Source organism: Thunnus albacares, chromosome 13, assembly GCF_914725855.1.
Source record: "Thunnus albacares chromosome 13, fThuAlb1.1, whole genome shotgun sequence".
Classification (NCBI taxonomy): domain Eukaryota; kingdom Metazoa; phylum Chordata; class Actinopteri; order Scombriformes; family Scombridae; genus Thunnus; species Thunnus albacares.
Window position 1 is genome coordinate 7557354 of NC_058118.1, and position 22879 is coordinate 7580232.

Sequence of the window (22879 nt, forward strand, 5' to 3'; positions counted from 1 at the left end):
TGGCAGCATGGGTTGGGAGACTTGACTCAATTTGTAAAAGTGAGCTGCTCTCTGGCTGTATGGGCGCTGAGGAGAGCGTCTGAGAAAGCTGATCGCCGCAAAGCGCAGAGCAAGCTTCTTTTTTTTTTTTTTAACGGAGCCCTGGAGTTTTGAAATGACGAGTACAAATGGATTTAAGGAAACGTGAATCATTTTACATTTGAAGGTTTTGTCAATTACAGGTCATCACGGCTTTTGTTGTTCAGTATATTAAAAGCATTGTTCTGCCACTGTTGGAGTTAATAAAACTACCTGAGTTGTGATTTATTTTCATGCATGTAACGCAAGGCAACAAATCATCAAGTCTCAATGCAAATGGGGGAACTGTAACACTGGGGAAGCATCTAAATTACACCCTTGACTCTCGGTCAGACTGTTAGTGCTTTCTGCAAAACCTCTACTGCCATCAAGTGGCTCTCTGTTGGCACATCAGTACAGTATCTAGCCATAAGGGTTGGTCCACTCAAATTGAATAAAAAAATTACATTATAAACAAACAAACAAACAAACAAAAAACACGCAATTTTTTATCCAGAGTAAAGAAGACACAATTTCTTTTTAATGTTGTGAGCACCACACATGAAATTCTATTTACCTCCATTGTACTCAGGCGTAGGCAAAAACAGATATCTCAAAACTTGGGAAAATAAAACCAAAACTCTGCAGGGCTTCATATCTCTAAAAAAAGTGAGACAAAGTGCTGGTTTACACATATAACCTTTTAAAAGTTTGATGTATATATAGATATATACATTTGATTTTGTGATTTTGTGTTAAATGTTTCCACAACCAGCCTATATGAATATTCAGTATTGTACACCATCTAATGCACTTTGTCTTGTATCTTCTCTACAGTGTTCATCATGGCTGCTGGACTGCTGGTCTACCCCTTTGGCCTGAACTCCCCACTGGTCAGGTCCTTCTGTGGAGACTCTGACATCTACTACGCTGGCGAGTGCCAAATCGGCTGGGGCTACATGCTGGCTATTGTTGGAGTTATGCTCACTGTCTTCTTGCCCTTTTTCGCCAAATATGCACCGAAGGAGCAGCTATCTCCCACCCCTTTGCCCACTCTGTTATAGTGCATTGAAATGATGTCTTTGTTTTTTCCCTCCTGACCACTCTCTCTAATCTGGGCTTGATGTCATGGAGAGATACCTGCATCCCGTTTTTTTTAAAGGTGATGCTGTTTGGGAAGCCTCACTCAGTGAAAACTGAAGCTGACACTTAACAACAAACACTGTCTTCCTGCATCTTTTATGTAATTAATTCAAATTCAGTTCATTTAAAAGAAATGTTTCATGTAAGAATAATACTGTATGGTTATATTTTTAACCCTCAAATCTATCATCATGCCATCATGAGTTTTCCATGTTTGAGTTATCTGTTTTCTTCATGTCAGTTCTGGAGATGCAGTCAGAAGATGAAAGGACATTTCACACGATTCAAGAAAATTACCGCAAACATAACAAGTGCTTGCTAAAAATTAAAGTGTTTTCTTTCCTTCTTTTCTTTTGTGGGTAACAAGTTAACATATGTAACATTCCAAAACAGACTGGAAGTTGTCAGCATTAAGAGAGAGGAAGGAAGCATGAGGTTATGTGGCAGTATGACACGACTCGACCAGTCAAATAATATGTTTCATTAAGAGATTGTGAAGAACATTAGACACAAGGGGAGAGCCACTTGGCGTGGTCGAAGACTGAGGATATTAATGGATCTCGATTAATGGAGCTGTGATGGAGTTGCATCTTTTGACAATGTATTGTGCTGAGGCGTTTGGACTGTACATATGATTTGGACTTAACAGAGCTGAGGTTTGAGGTTTCAAAATAATACAGAAAAGAGAACTCTGGTGCTTTGAAGGATTTTTGCTGTTTAGACTTTTCTGCCTTTCAGTCTTGTGAGCAGGCAGTGAACCAGTGGGAGTCAAGAGGACGTTTTAGCTTTTAAAGACAGTGCTTTCAGTTACTGTCACAAAGAAAAGGACACTAGACACAGCATCTGACCTGCCGAGAGGACAAATGGAAATTTTTCTCTTCTCCAAACAAGGACGTGAATCATAACAATAAGTAGTGGTTTCAAAGCAGTGTTGTCAAAAATTTAATGTTGGGATACTGCATCCTTTTGTCAACCTTTTCCCCAGAATTCCTTGTGTAATGTAACTCGCTAATTTCTGTCTACAACACACAATACTAAACACTCAATTCAGGACAAAAATGATTGCAAAAGGCAGGGAGATGTAGGAATTTAGTCAAAAATGCATGATAAGATGGACTTTGTTAATGGTAGAACAATTGATGTAGATTTTAATGTGATCTGACCAACTTGTGCCTTTTAACATAACTAAGACAACTGTTTAATACGATTATCAAGTTATCATCTTTTTCTGCTGAAAAATGTGGATCCTGTTGTATGAAGTGTTTTTTTAATTATATTTTGTCCTCTCAGTGGTAAAGTGTTTCTCCTGTACTTGATGCAGTATGATCTCATTAACTTGAGTAAATGTTCTGGAAGAAGAAAAGATGATGTCTTGTAATCCTTGGAGGCAATGGCAGACAGAAGGGAAAAAAGGAAAGCAATGTACTTGTGTTCAATTATGCCCTGAGACATTTTTGGCAATTAACTAGAAGAGGAAAATCACTTGAATTGCTATATCAAAAGGTTGTGACATGCAGCTAACAGATTAATTCCTGGCATCCTTGTCTTATGTGATTTTGAATTTGAGTGGTAGAGGAGGGAGCTGTACAAATTGAACTTTGCCTTTAGTTATCTGTGCTGAGCTGACACATTATTCACATCATGTGTAAAATGTGGCTGAAAATAATTAGCTCCTCAAATAAGCTAATGTGTTGGTGTGTGTTTTGTCACCCCACTTCTCCTTTTAAGCGCTGGCACCATCCCTGCCATGTTCCAAGGACAAAATGTCTACTTCTCCACTTACTGTTCCCGTACACTGCCAATTTCATCAAGCTAGACTCCCTTTTCTAGTGGGTGTTTATGTGCGTATTAGTGTTTAATGGGTTGGATTCTGCTAATGGGTTAAACTTTAAATACTTCCCAAGTTTGGGCTCCCATAATGACATATCCTGACATTAAAGGTATACTATGCAGGATTTTCTTAAAAAACAATGTATAGACTCCCTCACAATCATCACTTATGACGCACTAGAGGTGTGTGGTGGAGTATTTATCTACAGAGACTCTGCCCTCTGCCCGTATTTTTTTAATTATTTGCTGTGTTCTGGACGCTTCTGGGCATCAACCCTTGGGCAGTGGGTGTGTAGCCAATAATAGCACGCAGGGTGTGAGGTTGGGACTGGTAGTGTAGCAACCAAGTAACATCGCCGTCTCCGTTGCTCCTGTGCTCCACTCTGCTCTCTGTCTCTGTGTCGTGGATGTATAAAGAGCTGCAGATCTGTGTGTCTGCTTGACTGAGGGCGGGGCTGAGCTACACACATGCAGAGCAGAAAGGCCACAGCGGACAGGATGAAGCTCTGCATTCACACAAAATCCGGCAACATGGCACCTTCCTGCAGGGTTGTTTATTTGTGCTTTACAACGTAACCGCTGTGAAACAATCAGAAAACAACATTTTATTTATCTGATTCATGGCTTTGTTCTCGCCAGCACCGCTCGCTCTTTTCATTCGCTCTCTAGCTTGCTCGACCACTGCTGCTCTCTCTCTCACTCGCTCGAGCCGGGGAGGAGGGGCCAACTTTGAATGCTGTGTTGACAAACACCAACCGACAAATCCTGCATAGTATACCTTTAAGAAAATTTCCGTGATTATGTTTTCATTTTTGGAAGAAGGTCAGGAAAGAAATGTTGGTATTGTATTGGACCTCATACTGTGCTTGACTGTGGGAATGACTGGCGTGATTGCACTGGACTTATTCCCCTATTTGTTGAACCATTGTGTGTAAAGTCTCAGCACTGGTGAAACTGTTTTGGTAGAGTAGAATTATTGTTTTTCCATTGTGATGTTTGACTGTAAATAAACTAACTGTACTTGATATCACATGTTATTCTTAACTGCCCCGTTTTTCAAAGATATATTTTGAGATATTACCTCATCGTGTTTGCTTTACCTGAACTAACCTCTAAACAATGTTTGCTGTTCTGTGAATTTTCTTTGTAATAAAAATATTTCATGAATTACAAAAAGAGAGGCTTTACTTTTGGTTAAAGTTTCGGTTAAATTAAACAATTATTTTTATATTTGTTTCACAAATAAATACAAGAATATCTACACCAGAACATGCAAGAGAATTAAACTGTTTAAGAACAAATTAATTTTGTTTGCATACAACAAACTCATGGCAACAGCAGGTTACAGGTAAAAACTATACTAATACCTTGAAAATGCTTGAAAATGCTTTTAAAACCACTTTTACTCATAACAAGAATTATCTTTTACTGTATAGCACTTGACTTGGCTCCCATGAACCCTAATTGAACCCTCATCAAATACTAGTGTACATTCTTCCAATCAGTCTCGCACTGCTCAAGATATCTATTCATGCTCAGACTTCACTGAGTGATTTGACCAGGGCCCTCATTTCAGCATCGCAGGCTTTGACAGCCTCCTGGGCGTTCCTGAGCTCTGAAGGCAGGCCGGGTCTGACGGACACACACATCAGGACATCTCTGCTACGGTCATAGTTACCCACACAGCGATGAATTTGACCACGGATGAGACGGGGCAATTCCTGCTCCTGTTGGACAAGAGGCAGAAATTAAGATTAAGTCAAGACAGATTCCAGTTCTATTTTTTGTAATGCCAATACTTTGAAAATTTCCTTGCCAGTTTTAAAAGTATTCAGTAAATCCTCAAGATTTTGAGTTTGATTATATATATTCAAACCAAGGATATTTATGATGGTGATATCATGTTCATGTTAACAGGTTTACTTGGTAGTATACTTACTTACAGGTGACTATACAAAAAAAGTACATTTTAATAATACCAAGCCTGGATAATACTAAGCAATTTTAATTTATTTTTATCTGACTGAAGCTGAGAAGACTCAAAGCAAGTTAATATGAGTAATTTGACATTCTCCTATGATAAACTCAAGAAACATTCGTTTGTATTTACTTCTTAAGAGAAAGTGTTTATTCCCAACTCACATTTTCATAAAAGATACACTGCACAACCTCCTTCCCATCTCTCATGAGGAAGTTCTTGGCTCCGTGGTGGGCCAGTGTGACTGCAGAGTCTAGAGTAGCTGACAAAAGAGCACAGGATGCCAGATTAATAGTGTTTAAAAACACTAAAGTGTGCATAACAAAGACAGCAGTAACTCCAAATCAGCTGACCAAATATCTCAAATAAGCATGGGACTTTGTCTTTAAATTGGCTCCAGTGTCTCATGCCATTGATAACCGCAGTCAGGATCCTCAGTGAGTTCTCAATGGCCGGCTTCATTGGAAATGTTACCTGCTGAATACAGGGAAAAAAATTCAAATGCTGCACTTGTCATTAATGCTACAGTGAAACATTACTGGGAAATTAGACATTTCTGTGTATTATTACATATTTTCTATATATTTTTCTACCTGAGTTTGAGTGTGTCGTGGAGTCTGAGGTTGATTTGTGCTCCTTTTTCCCTCAAAGGGGGTATTCTGTGGCCCAAAGCTATTTGTAAATTTCCAGGAGTGGTGTTGTGGCTGCACTGTGTGAGCAGAGGGCCCGCTGGGTGGTGGGACATGATGAGGCAGAGATCTAGACTGCTGGGAATACTGATGTGTGAGATTAGGCGGTTTGTAAGATGACTGCTGACCCATCTGAGAGAACCCAGTAAGGGGTGTTTGCTTGTTTTGTGCACTCTCACTGCTGAGGGGTGTTTGATATTTGTTCTGTCTGAAATTAACACTGGAGCTGGAATCCTGTTGTCTCACTGGGTTGTTGGGCTGTCCCATCTTAGAGCTGAAAATGAAAATAAACCTACTTTCAATCAAAATATAAAAAAACAGTCCAACTTAAACAGCTTGTGGATCTTATTTTGTCAAAAGTATTTTGGGTTGTTCAGCATTTTTTTGTTTTTTAATGTATCATGACAAATAAGTCAATTCACTGACTACCTTGCTAATGGTCAGAAGATCAATAAATCATACCTTGTGTTTCCAACTTTGTACGGATGTGGTATGGGTGCACAGGCTCTCATTGTAGGAGCAAGTCCAGGAGCAGGTCTACTACCATACTGCTGAGGCTGAGTAGATTGTGGGATAACCTGTCTGTTCCACTGGTGACTTCGAGGAGCACCAGAAGAGGGACCTGAGGCCTGATAACATCCATAGGGACCTGAGAAAAGGTACATTCTCAGATGAAAATTTCCACAGAAATAGCAGCCTCCTCTTCCCATAGCTGTGAATTGTTAGCTTACTTCATGGGGAGACTGTTTACAATATTGTTCTTTATTTTAAGGAAAATGTTCTCAAATGTGTGATTCAACAGTCAGACTTTGAACAACATTTGAAAGCAAGGATTTCATTTCTTTAACACATTTAAATGCCCTGTATAAGCCACACTGTTGAGGGTCAAACATCTTTACTGGTACAGAGAAAAAACATCTCAGGTAATGATTAAGACCACTTGTTATTTAAAGTGGATTTATATTTTTATTTGGGTGTGCTGACACCTAGTGACTGAAATACAGTAGAATCTAAAAGAGCCTGACTGAATACTTCACCTGATGTGCTGTGAGATGTAGCCGAGCTGGTGCTTGCCATGTATTCAGTGTGGGAAAAGAATTCATTCTCGGACGGAGCTGATGTCAAAGGAACTCTGTTTCTTTTCTTCTGGTTAAACAGCGGCACAGAGAGGCAGCCTGATGGAGAGGAAACAGCAGAGGAAACATATCTGAACATATCAGATTTCTCAGTACATTATGCCAGGTAATAAAATACTCTACTACTACTTGATGATTCTATAAACATACCGATATATTTAAAATATTATCAAACATATTAAAATTGACTTCACTCATTATACTTAAATTGTATCTTAAAAATACACCCTAGAGGAAGCACAGCTGCATTTTAAACATTTTTATCCATATGCCATTATGATGACAGGACCTTTCAGAAATCAAAACTAATTTGACTTCTGATAATCACCAGACTCATACTACTCACTATAATGAATAGTAGGCTATTTCATTTCCAAACCGATTAAGATGAGGAAACAGATACTAGCCTGTGGATTGTGAAATAAGATTTTACAAACCTGCTGTGGGCCTGGCTGGCTGGTTTTCTTGTCTCCTCATTATGGTTGCTCAGAAAAAACAGCTGTGGTTTGTATTAGCTATATGAAGAAATTCACCAAATAAAATAGGGGAAAGACCTTATAACTGATGTCCTGGTTAGTGTTGGTCACTCACTTGGTTCTAAAAAGTGAAAACAGTGGTAGGTTAACTCAGTTAGACAGACTCGACAAGTTAAATAACTAACTTGGGCTAAATATTCAGACAGCTAATTTAGCTAGGAGCTAACCTACTATTACAGCTGTTATTTACAGCTAAGTTACAATTAATAACAGTTTTTACTATCGACGAACGATTTTACGATGTGTAGTGAACCGATTTGTTTTCTTTGAGCATTGTACATTAGTTAGTAACCATTTTTGCTACGGAAAGTTCACAAAAGTTACAACAATTGTACCAGAAATTTACTTTCCACTGCAGCACCGAGGAGACCGACTCGCGCCAAAAGTCACTGGTGACGGATGCTGCGTTCAGGTCTCCCCAGTAAGCTCGGGGATCCTACTTACAACTCAAAGGGGATTTAGGTCGATAATAACAATTATTTATTTATTTATTTTTTTAATAACCCACAGCGCTTGTTTGTGGTGCAGCTGTGAAAAGGAGGGGGGAAGTATGCTAGACACATGTCATCGATATTGATATATAGTACTCCCTCAGATATCGTGGTGTACAGGTATCATATCTTATCAAGAGCTCCTGATCTTTAGAAAATTTAAAAGGAAATTGTCATCACATTTAATTCATGATGTCTAATTATTTCTTGACATATATATATATTTTGTTTCTCATGTATTTATTTGTTTTTATTGGATTGCTGTCCACTGATTGGTTAGATTTTATGTTCATTTTGTGTGCTTCTTGTTGTCATTTATTTATTGTTGTATTTTCCTAAATTATGTTAGTGTTGCCCCCCTGGCCTGGTGGGTGTCAGGAGGGGTGTGTTCATACACCCTGCAGCTTTATGTAAAACAAAGAGGCAGACAACTTTAGTTTGCGTTCAGCTCATAGACTATGGTTCAGCTCGACTGCAGGATTTATTCTGCAGTGCTTTCCTCTACGGGGTTTTAGGTTCCTCCCAAGCGCTAAGCGCCCTCTAGCGACCTGTTTAAGCATCGCACTGACACGGTAACAAGTAGAGTACAATGAAATGTGGAGTTTAATTACAATTTGACACAATAAAATAAAATAAAAAATATAGGGGTGTCTATTTTTAAACACATGTAACTCATTATTTTTGCAATGAACTGTACGATAGTCCCAATGACTTTTTAACATCTTTTTTATGCCATTTTTAATTCCTGTATATACATTTTTAACCTTTTACACTCTGCATATTTAACCCTTTACATTAGCTTAGTTTTTTGATTTATTTTATTTTTCTTTTTTTGTTATTGTTTGTTTGTTGATGAGAGGTCCGTTGTATAAGCCTGTGGCTTTTTGACCTCTCCTGTCACATATTTTATCTTTATTATCTGGATTTTATGCAGTCTTATGTCTGTGCAAATGAAATAAAATAAAAAATAAAATATTGATGTTATTGTATGCATCAAATCGTGTGCATTCACCACAATCTTTTGCTGACATGACGTCAACACTCTTTCCTAAAACTCACACCATCCCAACTGGTGTAGTCACACAAAAAAAACATGAATATCACATTAACATTGCATTACAAGTACTGCATTGGATGCATACACATACACAGAAAAAGAAAATATCAGAGGTAACTCTGAGTGGCCTCAGTAGCATGTCTAGTGCACTGATTATACATCTCCTTAATAATTTTAAAATTTGAGTTAAAGTCCCCCTTCACTCAAAAATGTGTTTTTCTTCTTGTTCCTACAGTTGGATGTTTGAGCTTCACTGTGCAGAATGAAGTATGTGAAAAGTTTGACACTAGAAGGCTGTTTTCACATTAATCTGCTGAAAGTGGAAAGTTTCTCTGTGCTCACCGAAAATCCAATTTTAAGCGGCAGGCCTGCGAGCACGAGCCTTTGTGATATCAAAACCAGTTTGGAGCCAATCCTGGTCCAATATTCAACTTACGCAAGTGTGATGCAAACACTTGAAGCCCCCAGTGCACAAACACTGAGAATGGACTTTACAGTGAAGTAAGAGACATCTTGTGTCCAACAGTTAAACTTCTGAAATGAAAAATATTTGCATATTTATAGATTCTGGATTTAATGATTTTAATGAGGGAGAAGGAGTAGATGTCATTTTAAGGATTTTAACAAGATAACTGAACTTTTTTTGTGGAAAAAACATATCAGACATGAATTATTATTCACTGTAGAGTATTTTATATACATTATAAAACATGTCAAGAGGGGATCTTTAAGTTTGCTTTAGCCTATTACTTTTGAAATGTAGGTACGTCTTTTTCTGTGTAGGCTCTCTAATCCAGTAGGTTACTTCTAATGCAATGCTGATGTGATATTCATATGTGTGCTGCATCACCACTCCAGTGATGATAATAAAATAATAAGACATATTGCCCTCACAGGTATATAATCAGTTATCCAGTTCACTGATGACGTGTCATCACAGGTCACCTTTTTATATACAAGTGTGTGTTCACACCCTCACCTTTACCTGGGGAAGACCATTAGTGGTTGAGACGTTGTCATATCCATGTAGAATTAAAGAAGAACTGGGAACAAGATCGAAGAGTATGAGCACTTTCTCAGTCTTTTGCTAAGTTTAATTTTGCACACAGAAAAAAATATTGTTAGGATTCTAATAGTTGTGGCATTACCATCCCAATATGAACCTGACCTGCAAAACAGGACCCATAAAAGGTATCCAATGTCCAAAAATGCAAGTGTCAGTCCCTCTCAGTCCTCCCTGATGGGATCCTCAAGCCACAAGAAAGACACAGAGCTCCCAACTGTGCCTTAATCCTTATCAAATACCTGGAGTGTGCTAATGGTGAATATCTGCAGAGGAGCAATTACATTTTTCTGAACTTCATCTTATTTATATAAGTTTACGTGTGGTTGAAATGCTCTGCTCATCTGTGGGCTTCTGACTCCTCATGGTGTTTCAGTGGATGAACTACAGTGAACAGATGACATCTTGTTCAAAGGTTTATAAGAAAACAGAAGGGCAAAGGCTACAGAGCTACCAGTGCTGCCCTTCCTTTTGCACAAAGCCTGAGGCTCGCTGAGAGTCCAGAGGACACTCATTGGTCCTGACACACATCGCTTCTCTGTCTTGTGTGTCCTCGGTCTAGGAATCCATGGCAACAGCAGCATGAATGGTCTATTCAGGATGGCCTCCACTACATCCTTTGCCTCTGAGAAACTATTGATCAGCAAACAACTTGTGTAGTTATTAGATGTTATTTTAGGTGAGAAAAAAATAACCATTTCAGTCACTCCTTGCTATCCTCTGTCATCTCAGCAGCACCTGTCTTCTCTGAATCTCTTTTATCTCTCATGTGGAGTAGAAAACCAATTATTCAGTTACTGAGTCACAATTGACTCTTAGGTAATTGAAACCTGTTTACACTTTATGTCTGCACATAATCGGATGTTACTTTGTCTCAGTATACAAAATGAGATTATGACCAGAACATTGTCTACATGGGGTTCAAATTTTCTGTTTCCCAGTCAGATTTACATCTCATTTAGCAAAAGAAACCTTACAATAACACAGCCTATGAATAATGAATAAGTATTAAATACATAATGACACAGTATGGCTTAATGTATTTCCATAAAACCACATACACTGCATAAAATTTATAGGTTTCACTAATGGATGTATTATATTATTTGTGTTAACATTCTGCCGAGAAATGACTGGCTTCAGTCAACATAACTCTTCCATTAAGCACCAATGGCTTAAATGAATGGTTCACAATGTTTCAAGTCTGTCTTAAAACAACAGTCAGGTGTCCATATGAACAGTGAAAGAGGTTTTCCTCGCTGTAATCATTCCTCCTGTTCATACTGGCTATTAAAAGATCTTCTTCAAACGTGCTTTAAATGTAAGTAATGGGGGCCAAAATCCACAGTGTCCACAGTTATTCTACGCAAAAATGTATTCAAAAGTTGATCTGAAGCTTGTATGAGGCTTCAGCAGTCTAAGTTTGTCATATCAAGTGAATATCTGCCACATTTAGTGTATTTGGCACCAAATTCCCTCTTTGTGTTTCCCTGTTGATCTGCGGTGGAAGTATAATAACAAAAAGAGGGACTATGGCATTAAAAAGACTGTAATATTGAAAGATATCTAGTTGATTTGACTAATATGAATGGCTGGAATATTAGCTTTAGAAAAAATTCACAGAAGGAGGCTTGTGGATTCTGGACCCTATCTATTACATTGTAAGTGCATTATGGCTAGTATGAACGGGAGGAATGATTACAGCAAGAAAAACTTTTAAAATGTTAACTTGGGCACCAGACTACTTTTTAAGACACATTTGAAAAAAGGTGAACCCTACCTTTAATGAATGTTCACATCTTATGTCACATCTAACGCACCTACGATTTTTTTCCATCATCTTCTGGAAGTTTCTAGCGGTCTATATATGCCCACATGGGTGAAAACGTAAGTGAGATCGTTGATTACGGGGTTTCTTCCTCCCAAACTGGCAACCTGCATGTTGTTCAGGGGGAGGCGCTCGTCCGTAGTAGCTTCTGGAAGGAACCTCATGCTTGCACCATGGAGAAAGTGAGTGTCCTGCAACTCTCTTCTTAATGTTATTTTACAACCTATATGGTAAAGAAATATCGACGTATTCCTCTGAGTTACTTTAAACTTAAGTGTCTTCACCATAATAATTTGGAGATTAGTGTAGCTAAACACCTCTTCACTGTTTGCTAATATCATATAGCTAAGCTAGCTTGTAAGGTTAGCGTTAGTCCGGTAGCAGTGTGTGGTAGCTTGGGTTTAATGGTGTTATCCAACGCTAGATATTATGCCAACGCTAGATTTTTTGCCAACGCTAGTCTGCAATGTAGCCAAACTTTCAATTGCAGAAAGTGCAAGCTTAGCAAAGTTAGCTGTTAGTTATTTTGTGTGCTGCTGTGGCTAATTATGATTGTACTCGACAAGGTTAGCTAGCGTTAACGATAACTGTTAAGCTAATGTAGCTATATGATAGTTTGCTGCTTTATCATTGAAAATACCACGGTAAGGTTTGCCTGCCACGGTAGCCGTTCTATGTAAATCGCTAATCACTAGCAAATCATCGATAAGATACTGCCAAGTAACCCCTAAGCCAGCAAATAGCTGTTTAATAGCTAACATTAGCTATCAATAATGAGGCGTCCGACAAATGAAAGCTGTAAGTTAATTGCGTTCTTTTGTCAAAATATGTCAGAGGATCGACAGCTTAAACTGCGGAAGTGAGTGTAAGTTAAAGCACATGCTGCAGAAGTATTTTTGGATCAGACCGGAGGATCATTCTCGATGCACACGGTGCCGCTGTCATGGCTACAGCCGTATTTCGTCACATGCGTGCACCGTGCAGGTCAACAGAGAGTGCTACATGGTTACAAGTATGCTGCTGCTGTGAGGCATGATCCATAGTTTTACATGGTCACTTAAAAACCATTCAGAGAGAACAAAGCAGAGTCACTCCTTCAAGGCATTACTTATCTTTTGCTTTAGTGGATCTTTGTGGTTACCTCAATGTTATGCCATGTTTAAACTTTAAAATGCTGTCACATAAATGATTTAATTTTAGATTGTCAAAGTGGAATAAGACAGTTGGTACACCCACAGTGTCTCCATCACAGACACTTTGATGACAAACGTTTTCCCATTAAATGTGCAGTGTAATAGCCTCACGTACCACAGCTTACAGGCCAGACTTTCTAGAGGTGGATCTACTGACTTGTGAATATGGATTTTGCATGAATTCCTAATGCTTAAAAGACAGACAGTATCCAGAAGAGAGCATCATCATCATCATCATCAACCAGGCTGGTATTCCAAGTAGGCAGCGGCTGACACTGCTTAGGATCAGGGATACTACTTCTGACTAATTTCACAGATTTATAATTTGTCAGACCTGCAGCTGTTTGGTTAAAAATGAATATGCAGGAACTGTATGTTTTTTTTTTTTTTGTTTTTTTTTTACTCATACAAGATTTTTTTTTTGTTTTTATTTCCATTAGTACAAACAGAAGTCAAAACAATTGACTGACTTTGTATTTACCGAAATGTACCGTATTTGGCCCGTTGTTTATTATAATTACGGCCTAGAAAGTCATTAGAAAGTCAACATTATTCTCCTCTTCTGTTGGAGAGTCACAGAGGCCTTACCCCAAGCCATGCCTGTAAACACTCCTTGTTCTTGGCCTAGTATAGCATTAATGCACTATTAGTGTTGTCACACAGTCAGCAAAGGAATCCAAGTCTATTCAATTTGAAGTCAGAAAGGAAGAAGAGCTTTTTTAGAACAGAGTGCTTATTTCTGGTCTGTGTGTTATTGATCCTGTCTAAGTCACATACTACCACAGCAGGTACTTCAGTGACAGGAGGTCTTGGAAAACAATCTGCATCCTCACATGCTTTTTTTTTATTTCAGGGCACAACTCATCTTTCTCTCCCCTTTTTCTTGTAGCATCATTAGTGTCCTTGTTGTCTCTCAGATTAAACATCCCAATATGCCAAATTACTGTGTTTAGTCAGAATAAAACCCTTTTTTTGAAACTGACACTTTCAAAAGTGTAATTTTCTTCACCGGATTTGGATTTTTATATTTAGAGTAGCAGAGTAGATTACACCTGAAGGGCAGTGAATGTGCATTAACAAAATAAAGCACTGATAAATGTGTTCTGAGATTGTCACACCACAGAAAAATGTGCAGTTAACCACCCAGCCAAATTGGAATGATAAAAAAATGGCCAAGTATATAAAATTAGGTTTCATGATTGTGGAAAAATAAGCAGTATTCTCTGCTCTGAAATGCTAGGGGCACGTCTGCTGAAGATGCTGAAAGTACGGCCCAACTGAACAGCCTCTGAGTTAACAACGCTCATACCAAACTCCTGTATAAAAATATACAATTTAAAACAGACCTTGTTTGTAGGTGTAAGGCAAGCAACGTGGATGATATTTTAAAAAATAAAGTAACATTAGGAGCCACTGTTCAATTTAGCACATTTTGTAGGTAAATGTGGACCTTTTTCAGTAAAAATGTAACTTAAATGACTAGTTAACAAGTGAACCATCACCAGTCATCGTTATGTTAAATTGTTGGGTTTTTTTTCAGTGGAGTTGCACTTAACGTTACTCACACCTCTGCTGAAATGTCCTTGGCAGCTTTATTGTAGCCGTCACCCTTGGAGCAATTGCCTCTCACGCTGTGCTTTTTGGTGAAGTGCTGCCCGTCAAACGCTCTCGCTCTGGCTGAGGACCTCCCAGCCACACAGCTACCGCTGAAGCCGCGGGCGTTGGCTGTTGTCGGTTGCTAGTAACCCCTCTTAACTCATAGAGCCACCATTTCAGGCCTGCCCAAAAAATCCTGAACACAGAAATGGTGAAAAACAGTTTAATGCTCTAACACCACAATTCAATACTATGTAATTCAGTCATTTCACGTTTTCAGCAATTATTTTCCAACATGTAAAATGTGTTTGAAAAGAAATCTTGCTGTGTGACTGCTGCACCTGTCTGACATGAACAGCTGATTTGTCCATTGCTTTTTAAGTTGTGGCAGCTGTACAAGATGTCTGCTCTGTAGTCAGATCTATATTGAGGAACGTATACATGTGTCCTGTGTAAGAGCAATAGAGCATGAAGAGCAGGAGAGCTGTAGTATTGTGAATTTGTCTCTTTATGCTTCACTTATTCGTTTCGTCCTGGCTCACAGGTTTCAGCATTAAAAGACCAGGGCAACAAGGCGCTGAGTGCAGGAAATATCGATGAGGCTGTACGTTGCTACACTGAAGCGTTGGCCCTCGACCCTTCAAACCACGTCCTGTTCAGTAACCGCTCAGCTGCCTACGCCAAGAAAGGCAACTACGAGAATGCTCTCCAGGATGCCTGTCAGACCATCAAGATCAAGCCTGACTGGGGCAAGGTGAGATGATTGTTCTGTTGTTATTCTGTTGACAAAATATTTAATATAATGATCAAAACTAACATGGCAATGTACAATCTTTCAATTTTGACCATCCAGGGCTACTCCCGTAAAGCTGCAGCGTTGGAATTTCTCGGCCGATTGGAGGATGCGAAAGCAACTTACCAAGAGGGAATACGGCAAGAGCCAAGTAATCAGCAACTAAAGGAGGGTTTACAGAACATCGAGGCCCGACTTGCAGGTAGAATCTCTTATTATTGTACATGAAAGGGCACTGATGTGAAAACTATGTGACTCACTTTACCTCCTACGTGAGCAGAGGATTTAGAGATGGTTGCTGACAGAATCACTAATGCAAAATCACATTGTGAGCGCTCAAGTTTTCAGAAAGGGAGTGGGAGGTCCACTTGAGTGTTGCTATACATTGAGTCAATGGGCAAGTAGTAGATGGCACAGGAGAGAAAGCCTTGATGGATTCAATCCCAGGCCTGTAGAGGATGCGTGGGAAGCCTGGATGCTGTATAGATTACACTAATGAACATCAATTTCTGCTTCACCAGAAAAATCAATGATGAACCCCTTCGCCATGCCCAACTTGTATCAGAAGCTGGAGAATGATCCTCGGACCCGTGAGCTCCTGTCAGATCCGAGCTACAGAGAACTGCTGGAGCAGCTCAGGAACAAACCATCAGAGCTCGGCACGTATGTGCATTTTTCAAAAATTTTCAGTTTGAACAAAAATTATTTTCTCATAGACTTGTGTCGTGATGCTGGAATGAGAATCAAAGGGGAGTAGGTCAGAGGTAGTTATTTCAATAGGCTGAGAATTGTACAAAAACTCTGTAAAAGTATTGAAGTATTTTTGTAGTACAAGATTATACAGTATTTGTAGGCCCACTGTCATTCTTTATATTGTGATATTAGTTGTTGTGGATCTTCAGTGTTGTCGCCCAGCTGTTTTTAGCATAAAAGGGAAAACGAGTATTAGCCCTGAATAGTGTGGTTTTAGAAATGCATTTGTTTGCTCGACTGTTCCGCAGGAAGCTGCAGGATCCCAGAGTGATGACCACACTCTCTGTGCTGCTGGGGCTGAACCTTTCAGAGATGGAGGAGGAAGAGGAGCCCACACCCCCTCCTCCCCCCAAACCCAAAGAGACTCAACCACCTCCTCCCAAAGAGGAAGACCTTCCCGAGAACAAGAGAAAGGTGCATCAATTCAGAATAGTTTTTACATTAAATGAGTCACTTCTGATGAATCCATATTTTGAGTTTTATTTAATCCTGTAATTTTGCATTTTTTTAACAGGCCTTGAAGGAAAAAGAACTTGGGAATGCTGCATATAAGAATAAGGAGTTTGAAAAAGCGCTGAAACATTATGAAGAAGCTATCAAACATGACCCTACCAACATGACCTATATTTCTAATCAAGCAGGTACATATTTTCATTCACATGTTGGAATACCAGCCTCACATGTTTGAGTTTATTGACCCACAAAATTCTTAAAATGAACAAATAAGTCTTAATTTTGATTGTATATAAAACAAATCTATGCGGTCCACCCAGAGAGATATTTTATTTTTGTATTTATGTCATCCTTTTAAATATCTGTGTGAAAATGCATTTGAGAGTACGGACTGAATAAAGTCTGTCAGAATGGTGCATTTTGCAGTTGACTTTCAAGTGTTGGTAGAAGCACTCTGCCACTGGGCTGACAAGCCACTAAGTGAATCACTCAGAAATGGAAATGTACTGAAATATTGACTCAACAGACACAGTTTTTTTTTTTTATTGACATTAGTTTGGCCAGTTCAACCAGAATTGAAAACTGATGTGACGTATGACTTTTAATTTATAACTTAAATGTTAATTGTGTATTCATTTTTTTTTTTTTTTTTATATCCCTTCAGCTGTGTACTTTGAGAAGGGAGATTTTGAGAAGTGCCGGGAGCTGTGTGAAAAGGCCATTGACGTTGGCAGAGAGAACCGAGAAGACTACAGACAAATTGCAAAGTGAGTTCTGTATTTTTTCTTTTTTTTTTAAATTATTGTTACTGGAGTGAATCTACACACACGCTGCCTTTCAAGCTAGAGGGCAGGATTGGGATTTTGTGTATCTTGCAGGATTTGGAAGTGATAAGGCTACAGAAAACATTTACTGTAAACTGGATGGATACCCACATGCTGCTAACAAACATTTGATAAGAGAACTCAGTTGTGTTGGATGGCAGAACCATTGGATGGCAGTGTTGATCTGTAGCTTCCTACTACAGACTCGCAAAAGATGATGTGGAATTGGGACACTAATTATCTGTCCATCAGAGTTTACTAAAATACTCTTTTCCTTTAGTGAACACTTCCATGTTCTGAGTTTTTGAGTTTTTTTTAGTGAGGAAACAAGAATGATGTCAAATCATTGCATTCTCATGTATGAACATGTTTATCATCATCTGTCTCCTCCTTGTCTTTTCATAGGGCCTTGGCCAGGATTGGCAACTCATACTTCAAGCAGGAAAAATACAAAGAAGCAATTCAGTATTTCAACAAAAGCTTGACAGAGCATCGCACTCCAGACGTCTTGAAGAAGTGTCAACAGGTGCAGTATTCAGACAATATTCATTCATCCATCCATTCAAACTGTTAGACCTACATGTGTAAATGTGACTTTTAATATTCAAACTGATACCTTGTTGGATTCTGCACTGGTTAGTGGTGTGATCAGTCTGAAAATAAATATACTGTAGATGGCTGTTAATTAAAACATAATTAGGTGTTAAATTGGCTTCAACTTTTTAGAAAAGATTTCTGACCTTAAGTTCCTTTTATTTCTTACAGTCAGACCTTTGTAAGTCATAACATGTTGGCTTCTAGTAATGAATGAATCGGCTTGATTTACTTTCTATAAGTAAAGTAAGAGACTTTGTTAACTGCTGTTTGGCTACATGATTATAATACCTCTTATCAATTTACTTTCACCACAATACTGTTGATTGGTTCTACAGGCTGAGAAGATACTGAAGGAGCAGGAGAAACTAGCCTACATCGACCCTAAATTAGCCCTGGAGGAGAAGAATAAGGGCAACGACGCCTTCCAGAAAGGTGTGTGCAATAGTTTAAAGTGCTCTATGGTTAGGATTTGATTTGATTCTTATTTAATGAACTTGAACAAAGATTTACTCATCTTTTCCTTCTCACAGGAGACTACCCCTTAGCCATGAAACATTACAGCGAGGCCATCAAGAGAAACCCCAATGATGCCAAACTCTTCAGTAACAGAGCTGCCTGCTACACAAAGCTGTTGGAGTTTCAACTTGCCCTGAAGGTACAGTGCATCCTTACCAAACATCTTCATGAGTTTCTAGCCTGACAAAATAGTGCCTACATAAGATTAACTTGATGATCTGTTTTATTTGTCAGGATTGTGAAGAGTGCATCAAACTTGAGCCCACCTTCAGTAAGTAGGAAACTCTGTGTGAATTATCATTAATTAAGATTTGCTTGAGGAACTTAAATGAAGGAGTGTTTTATACTATAACTGTTTAAGTTTAGATTCAGGCCAAATCATTCTGAATTTACACCTAATTTAAGTCATCTGTCCACAGTTAAAGGCTACACACGCAAAGGAGCTGCTTTGGAGGCCATGAAAGATTTTTCAAAAGCCATGGATGCATACCAGAAGGCTTTGGAGCTCGACTCTTCCTCAAAGGTATTTTACAGGTTTCTATGCAGTTCAGAAAAGTTTGGAAATTAATGGGGAAATAAATCTGGAAATTTCCAGGCCTTGAAAATTTTAAATATGACAAAGATTTAGGAAAAGTATCTAAAAATACTAATGTTTTAACATTATATTACATTTTCCACTTCCACAAATTACTGATATTAATAATAGGTCATTCAGGGTTTGGGTGAAGTCTTTTCATAGTAGAGCTGCGTACTGTGCATTGATTCGCTCAGTGCCCTTGCCCCCCCCCTCTCTCTCTCTCTTTCTCTTTCTGTTTCTCTTTCTCTCTCACTCTCACTCACTCAATTCATAAAGCTTTATTGGCATGAATGTCAGCTTAACAATATTGCCAAAGTGTCAAAGATAATACAATTCATTAAATACTCATCCACTCTGGACCTGGATTGTTGTTTTATCAATACTTAGCTGGATAACTGACGCTACAGTTATAAACTAAAGTGTCTGCTCCATGAGTTTGCAGCAAAGAGTGCATGTTTTCGGCGAAATCCTCCCGCTCTCTGTCTGCTCTCGGTGTATCTCTCTCCAGATGGCATACGGGTTGCTCCGGTTCTGGTTATAATCGGCACTTGTGCCTGTGTCAGTGTGCGCTGCAGACTGGTGTCAGCACAGCAACACACACTCTCTATTCCTTAAAGTAGCTACACTACTTGTAAAACACATTTTATTTTACAAAACATATTGAAATACTTTTTTAAAAAACAAAGTTCCCCGATGCTTAGGCCCGGCGGGTCAACTTGCAATACATTGGCGGAAACCCTGCAAGTTATCTCTGATAAGTCTATGTTCGTAACACAAGACGACACAAGTCAAAATACAGCAGGGTTGTCAAGATCAGCTGTACATAGCTGCGTCCTATTTGCAGTGGAGCACCTCATATATGGTATTACTGAGCCACAAACAGACTCTAATTCTGTGGGAAACATTGGGTCATTACTTGAATTCAATTTTTATTAACTGCTAAAACTTTGAAGAGGTTCCTCTCATCTCAACCTGACTTAAACTCATGCTGGAAATATCAAAATTGACAGAGCACGCATGGACAAGCCAAGATGTGATAACATTTCACTATTACTATTTACAGTTTTTTTTTTTTTTACTTATACAATATTTATTGAAGTGGTCAACACAAATGACTGTGCAATTGTTTTTTTTTTTTTTTAATTTAACACCCAAAGCAGTAAAAACTAGTGTGACCAGATATCTGCCTTTAAATAGTTTCAATAATTCATCACCACTCTGAAAACTAGGGAGTTATATATATTTTTTCACCAATGAAACTATCACTGCTCAACTTACACATGATATTTTGATTGCATGTTATCAATATGTGAAAGATTTGTTTACTATTGTTACATGCATAAGTATTAGTCGTGTTGTTTGGGATAAGACGGCCACCAATGTGAAATCTGAGCAAAAACTGAGCACCAAGATCAAGATCAAGATCAGTTTGAAATACTCTGATAGTGTATTAAATCCTATCCATACTTGCTGTGTCTGATTCTGATTTTTTTTTCTTTTTTTTTTTTCCTTTTTTGCCTTCTCTACATTCAGGAAGCCACAGAAGGCATGCAGCGCTGTATGGTCAGTCAGGCCATGAGGAACGACAGCCCTGAGGAAGTGAAGAAAAGGGCCATGGCTGATCCTGAGGTGCAGCAGATTATGTCTGACCCAGCCATGCGCATGATCCTGGAGCAAATGCAGAAGGACCCTCAGGCGCTCAGCGAGTAAGTTTCTGTTTTACTCTCTCTGCATTTAGAGAGTATCGTGCGAACATCCACTAAAATGCATGAAAATGTTAATATGTTCTTGTTTCCTGTTTGATCCCCAGCCACTTAAAGAATCCAGTTATTGCTCAGAAGATTCAGAAACTCATTGATGTTGGACTGATAGCCATTCGCTGATGAGAGACAAGAGCCAGATGTGTGAAGAAACTCCCAAGACCAGAGTGGAACAAAATGCAAATCCCTCCAATATATTACATCCTCTCTTTACATGCCTTCAAATTCAAAATGATATGTCCTTAGTCTCACTGAGACTTTGTGTGTATGTTTTTTGTTTTTATTTTTAAATCAGTTTCACTACTTTTACATTGTATTTAAGAAGGCATCTTGTATGTCATCTAGACAACTCCAGGACTCCGACTCCAACTTCTTCTGGAAAAAAAAAAGAATTCATGTGTACAGATGCTTAAATACATCTTAAAATAAACATCACGATACAGTACACCAGCACGATCAGTGTTTAAAGGGGAAATCCACCCTAAATCAGTTCACATATTCCTATTAGTTCATGGACGTGTTTGAAGGAAACGCAACAAAATAGAAGAATTTCTACACACAAAACAAGATTGTAATGTAGATCACAAATTGAAATTCTCAGCATTGGTTACTTTTCTTGGCTCCTTTGTCCTCTTCAAGGCTCGACTAAACATGTGGCTGTGAAGTTGAGGAGTCTAGTTTTCCTCTGTGCCTCTTTGAGTCACCTCCCACACCTCAGGTGCAAAGCTGAGTCTGTCCCGTCTACTTGCCACTTACATGCAGATTCTGGATCTTGTAAGCAGGTTGGATATTATTTTTGTACATATCCAAAAGATTTGATATTAGTTTTCAAGCATTGCTGTCTTTGGCTTAATGATGGTATGTTATTGGTGTACTGTTAATATCAGCAAAGGGATGGACACTTTTCTTGAGCTTTACCTCTGTCAGTTGATTGTGGTGGATAGATGGAGCTTGACAAATTGTAATGGGGACTAGCAAATACTAATTGCCTTGGACTCAAGGGCTAATTTTGCCATGATAAGACGTAAGAGTGATCCTTAATAGTTTATTAAATAAGTTCATGTATCAATTGAAGCAACCATGTTATTGTTTCTATGTTAAAAATGAAAATCTTGGAGGTAAAGCTCTGTGCCAGTTGAAGTATCAGTAAAGCTGTCAGTCAACATCACAGGAAAACTGTGGAAAATGCCAAAGCATGAGGAGTTGACACAGGCAACAGGAGGTGTGTTAATTCAAGTCCAAATAGATACTTTTGGCTAGCCCCAAATTTTAGTTTCCTGAACCTGAAACTAGAGGGCTGCACAACAAAATGTGGCGATTTACCTGGTATGAATATTTCAAGAAAAATGGGAATAATGTGACAAAGGGTGGATTTACCTTTCTAAGACAGCAACTACTGGTTGAGTAAATGGGGATAATCTCACTTCATATGCATCTTTAATGTTTGTCGGATGAAGTCCCAGTGCTACCCTGTCACTAATGTGTTTTTCACCCAGCAAGGAAATTGTTTAGGTAAATGGTGCCAGCCTTTTCTGATTGAAATTGTAATACCTATCATTTGTTGGCTTCACACATGCTGGTGGTATTTGTCCTTCTACAGCGGCAGACTACTCAGCCTCTGTTTTCAGAGAGGAAATACATATGTGTTAATATTGCTATCGACCATTATGCCACACGTGGCTTCAGATACCTCAAAGTCACAACATTGTCATAATATCTCTGCAATGATCTCCATGAGGGACTCAAATATGTCAGAAAAGAATTTTAACACCTTTTGTTTCCACAGTAGAATTGCTCCAACAGGATTTCTCTATTCCTTGTGGCACACAGCACAGCAGAAATGCCCCATTGTAATCAAAAACTATATACAACAAATGTGGATCTGTCACATGATGTAAAAGAAACTGTCCCAAGAAGTGTAATGTACTGATGGAAATCAGTTTTACTGTGGAATATACAATATCTGAATGTATTTGAAAGGTCAGTGGTGGCTTTTTTTTTGTCTTGTG

The 22879-nt window shown here is 38.7% G+C and overlaps 3 protein-coding genes across 5 annotated transcripts in view; 2 read left to right on the top strand and 1 right to left on the bottom strand.

The window, feature by feature from the left end:
- The window catches only part of LOC122995351 (transmembrane protein 211), a 95461-nt gene extending 91997 nt beyond the window's left edge, over positions 1-3464 (top strand). The window contains exon 3 of the mRNA XM_044370523.1: positions 895-3464. Within this exon, the coding sequence (XP_044226458.1) occupies positions 895-1121 (227 nt within the window). The 3' untranslated portion in view covers positions 1122-3464. The remainder of the gene's footprint in view (positions 1-894) is intronic.
- A 772-nt stretch (positions 3465-4236) lies between these two features.
- LOC122995372 (spermatogenesis-associated protein 22) lies at positions 4237-7820 on the bottom strand. Of its 3 annotated transcripts, none has more exons than XM_044370580.1 (8): positions 7716-7820; positions 7271-7430; positions 6735-6872; positions 6160-6346; positions 5602-5971; positions 5362-5485; positions 5173-5270; positions 4237-4757 (listed from the first exon to the last, which is right to left on the bottom strand). In XM_044370580.1, the coding sequence occupies exons 2-8, from the start codon at positions 7308-7310 to the stop codon at positions 4566-4568; spliced, it is 1149 nt and encodes a 382-aa protein (XP_044226515.1). In that variant the 5' UTR covers positions 7311-7430; positions 7716-7820; the 3' UTR covers positions 4237-4565. The 3 variants fall into 3 exon arrangements, with proteins under 3 accessions (XP_044226515.1, XP_044226513.1, XP_044226514.1); XM_044370578.1 differs by having other exon boundaries at positions 5362-5482; positions 7705-7777; XM_044370579.1 differs by having other exon boundaries at positions 7705-7776.
- A 4053-nt stretch (positions 7821-11873) lies between these two features.
- Positions 11874-22842, top strand: stip1 (stress-induced phosphoprotein 1). Its single transcript, XM_044371794.1, has 14 exons — positions 11874-11990; positions 15142-15351; positions 15451-15592; positions 15912-16053; positions 16392-16557; positions 16658-16784; positions 17261-17363; positions 17826-17946; positions 18353-18449; positions 18548-18672; positions 18768-18804; positions 18953-19056; positions 20644-20816; positions 20921-22842. Exons 1-14 carry the CDS (start codon positions 11982-11984, stop codon positions 20991-20993), a joined length of 1629 nt encoding a protein of 542 aa, XP_044227729.1. The 5' UTR covers positions 11874-11981; the 3' UTR covers positions 20994-22842.
- Positions 22843-22879: the final 37 nt, after the last annotated feature.

What these genes read in the sequence shown, in the direction of transcription:
- stip1 (XM_044371794.1), top strand. An exon ending in AAACCATCAGAGCTCGGCAC is followed by an intron (nt 16,054 to 16,391) that starts GTATGTGCATTT and finishes ACTGTTCCGCAG; the next exon opens with GAAGCTGCAGGATCCCAGAG. An exon ending in CTATATTTCTAATCAAGCAG is followed by an intron (nt 16,785 to 17,260) that starts GTACATATTTTC and finishes ATATCCCTTCAG; the next exon opens with CTGTGTACTTTGAGAAGGGA.
- LOC122995372 (XM_044370580.1), bottom strand. Translation starts at nt 7,310, where the DNA reads ATGAGGAGACAAGAAAACCAGCCAGCCAGGCCCACAGCAG. An exon ending in TACAAAGTTGGAAACACAAG is followed by an intron (nt 5,972 to 6,159) that starts GTATGATTTATT and finishes TTTCATTTTCAG; the next exon opens with CTCTAAGATGGGACAGCCCA. An exon ending in CACGACACACTCAAACTCAG is followed by an intron (nt 5,486 to 5,601) that starts GTAGAAAAATAT and finishes CCCTGTATTCAG; the next exon opens with CAGGTAACATTTCCAATGAA.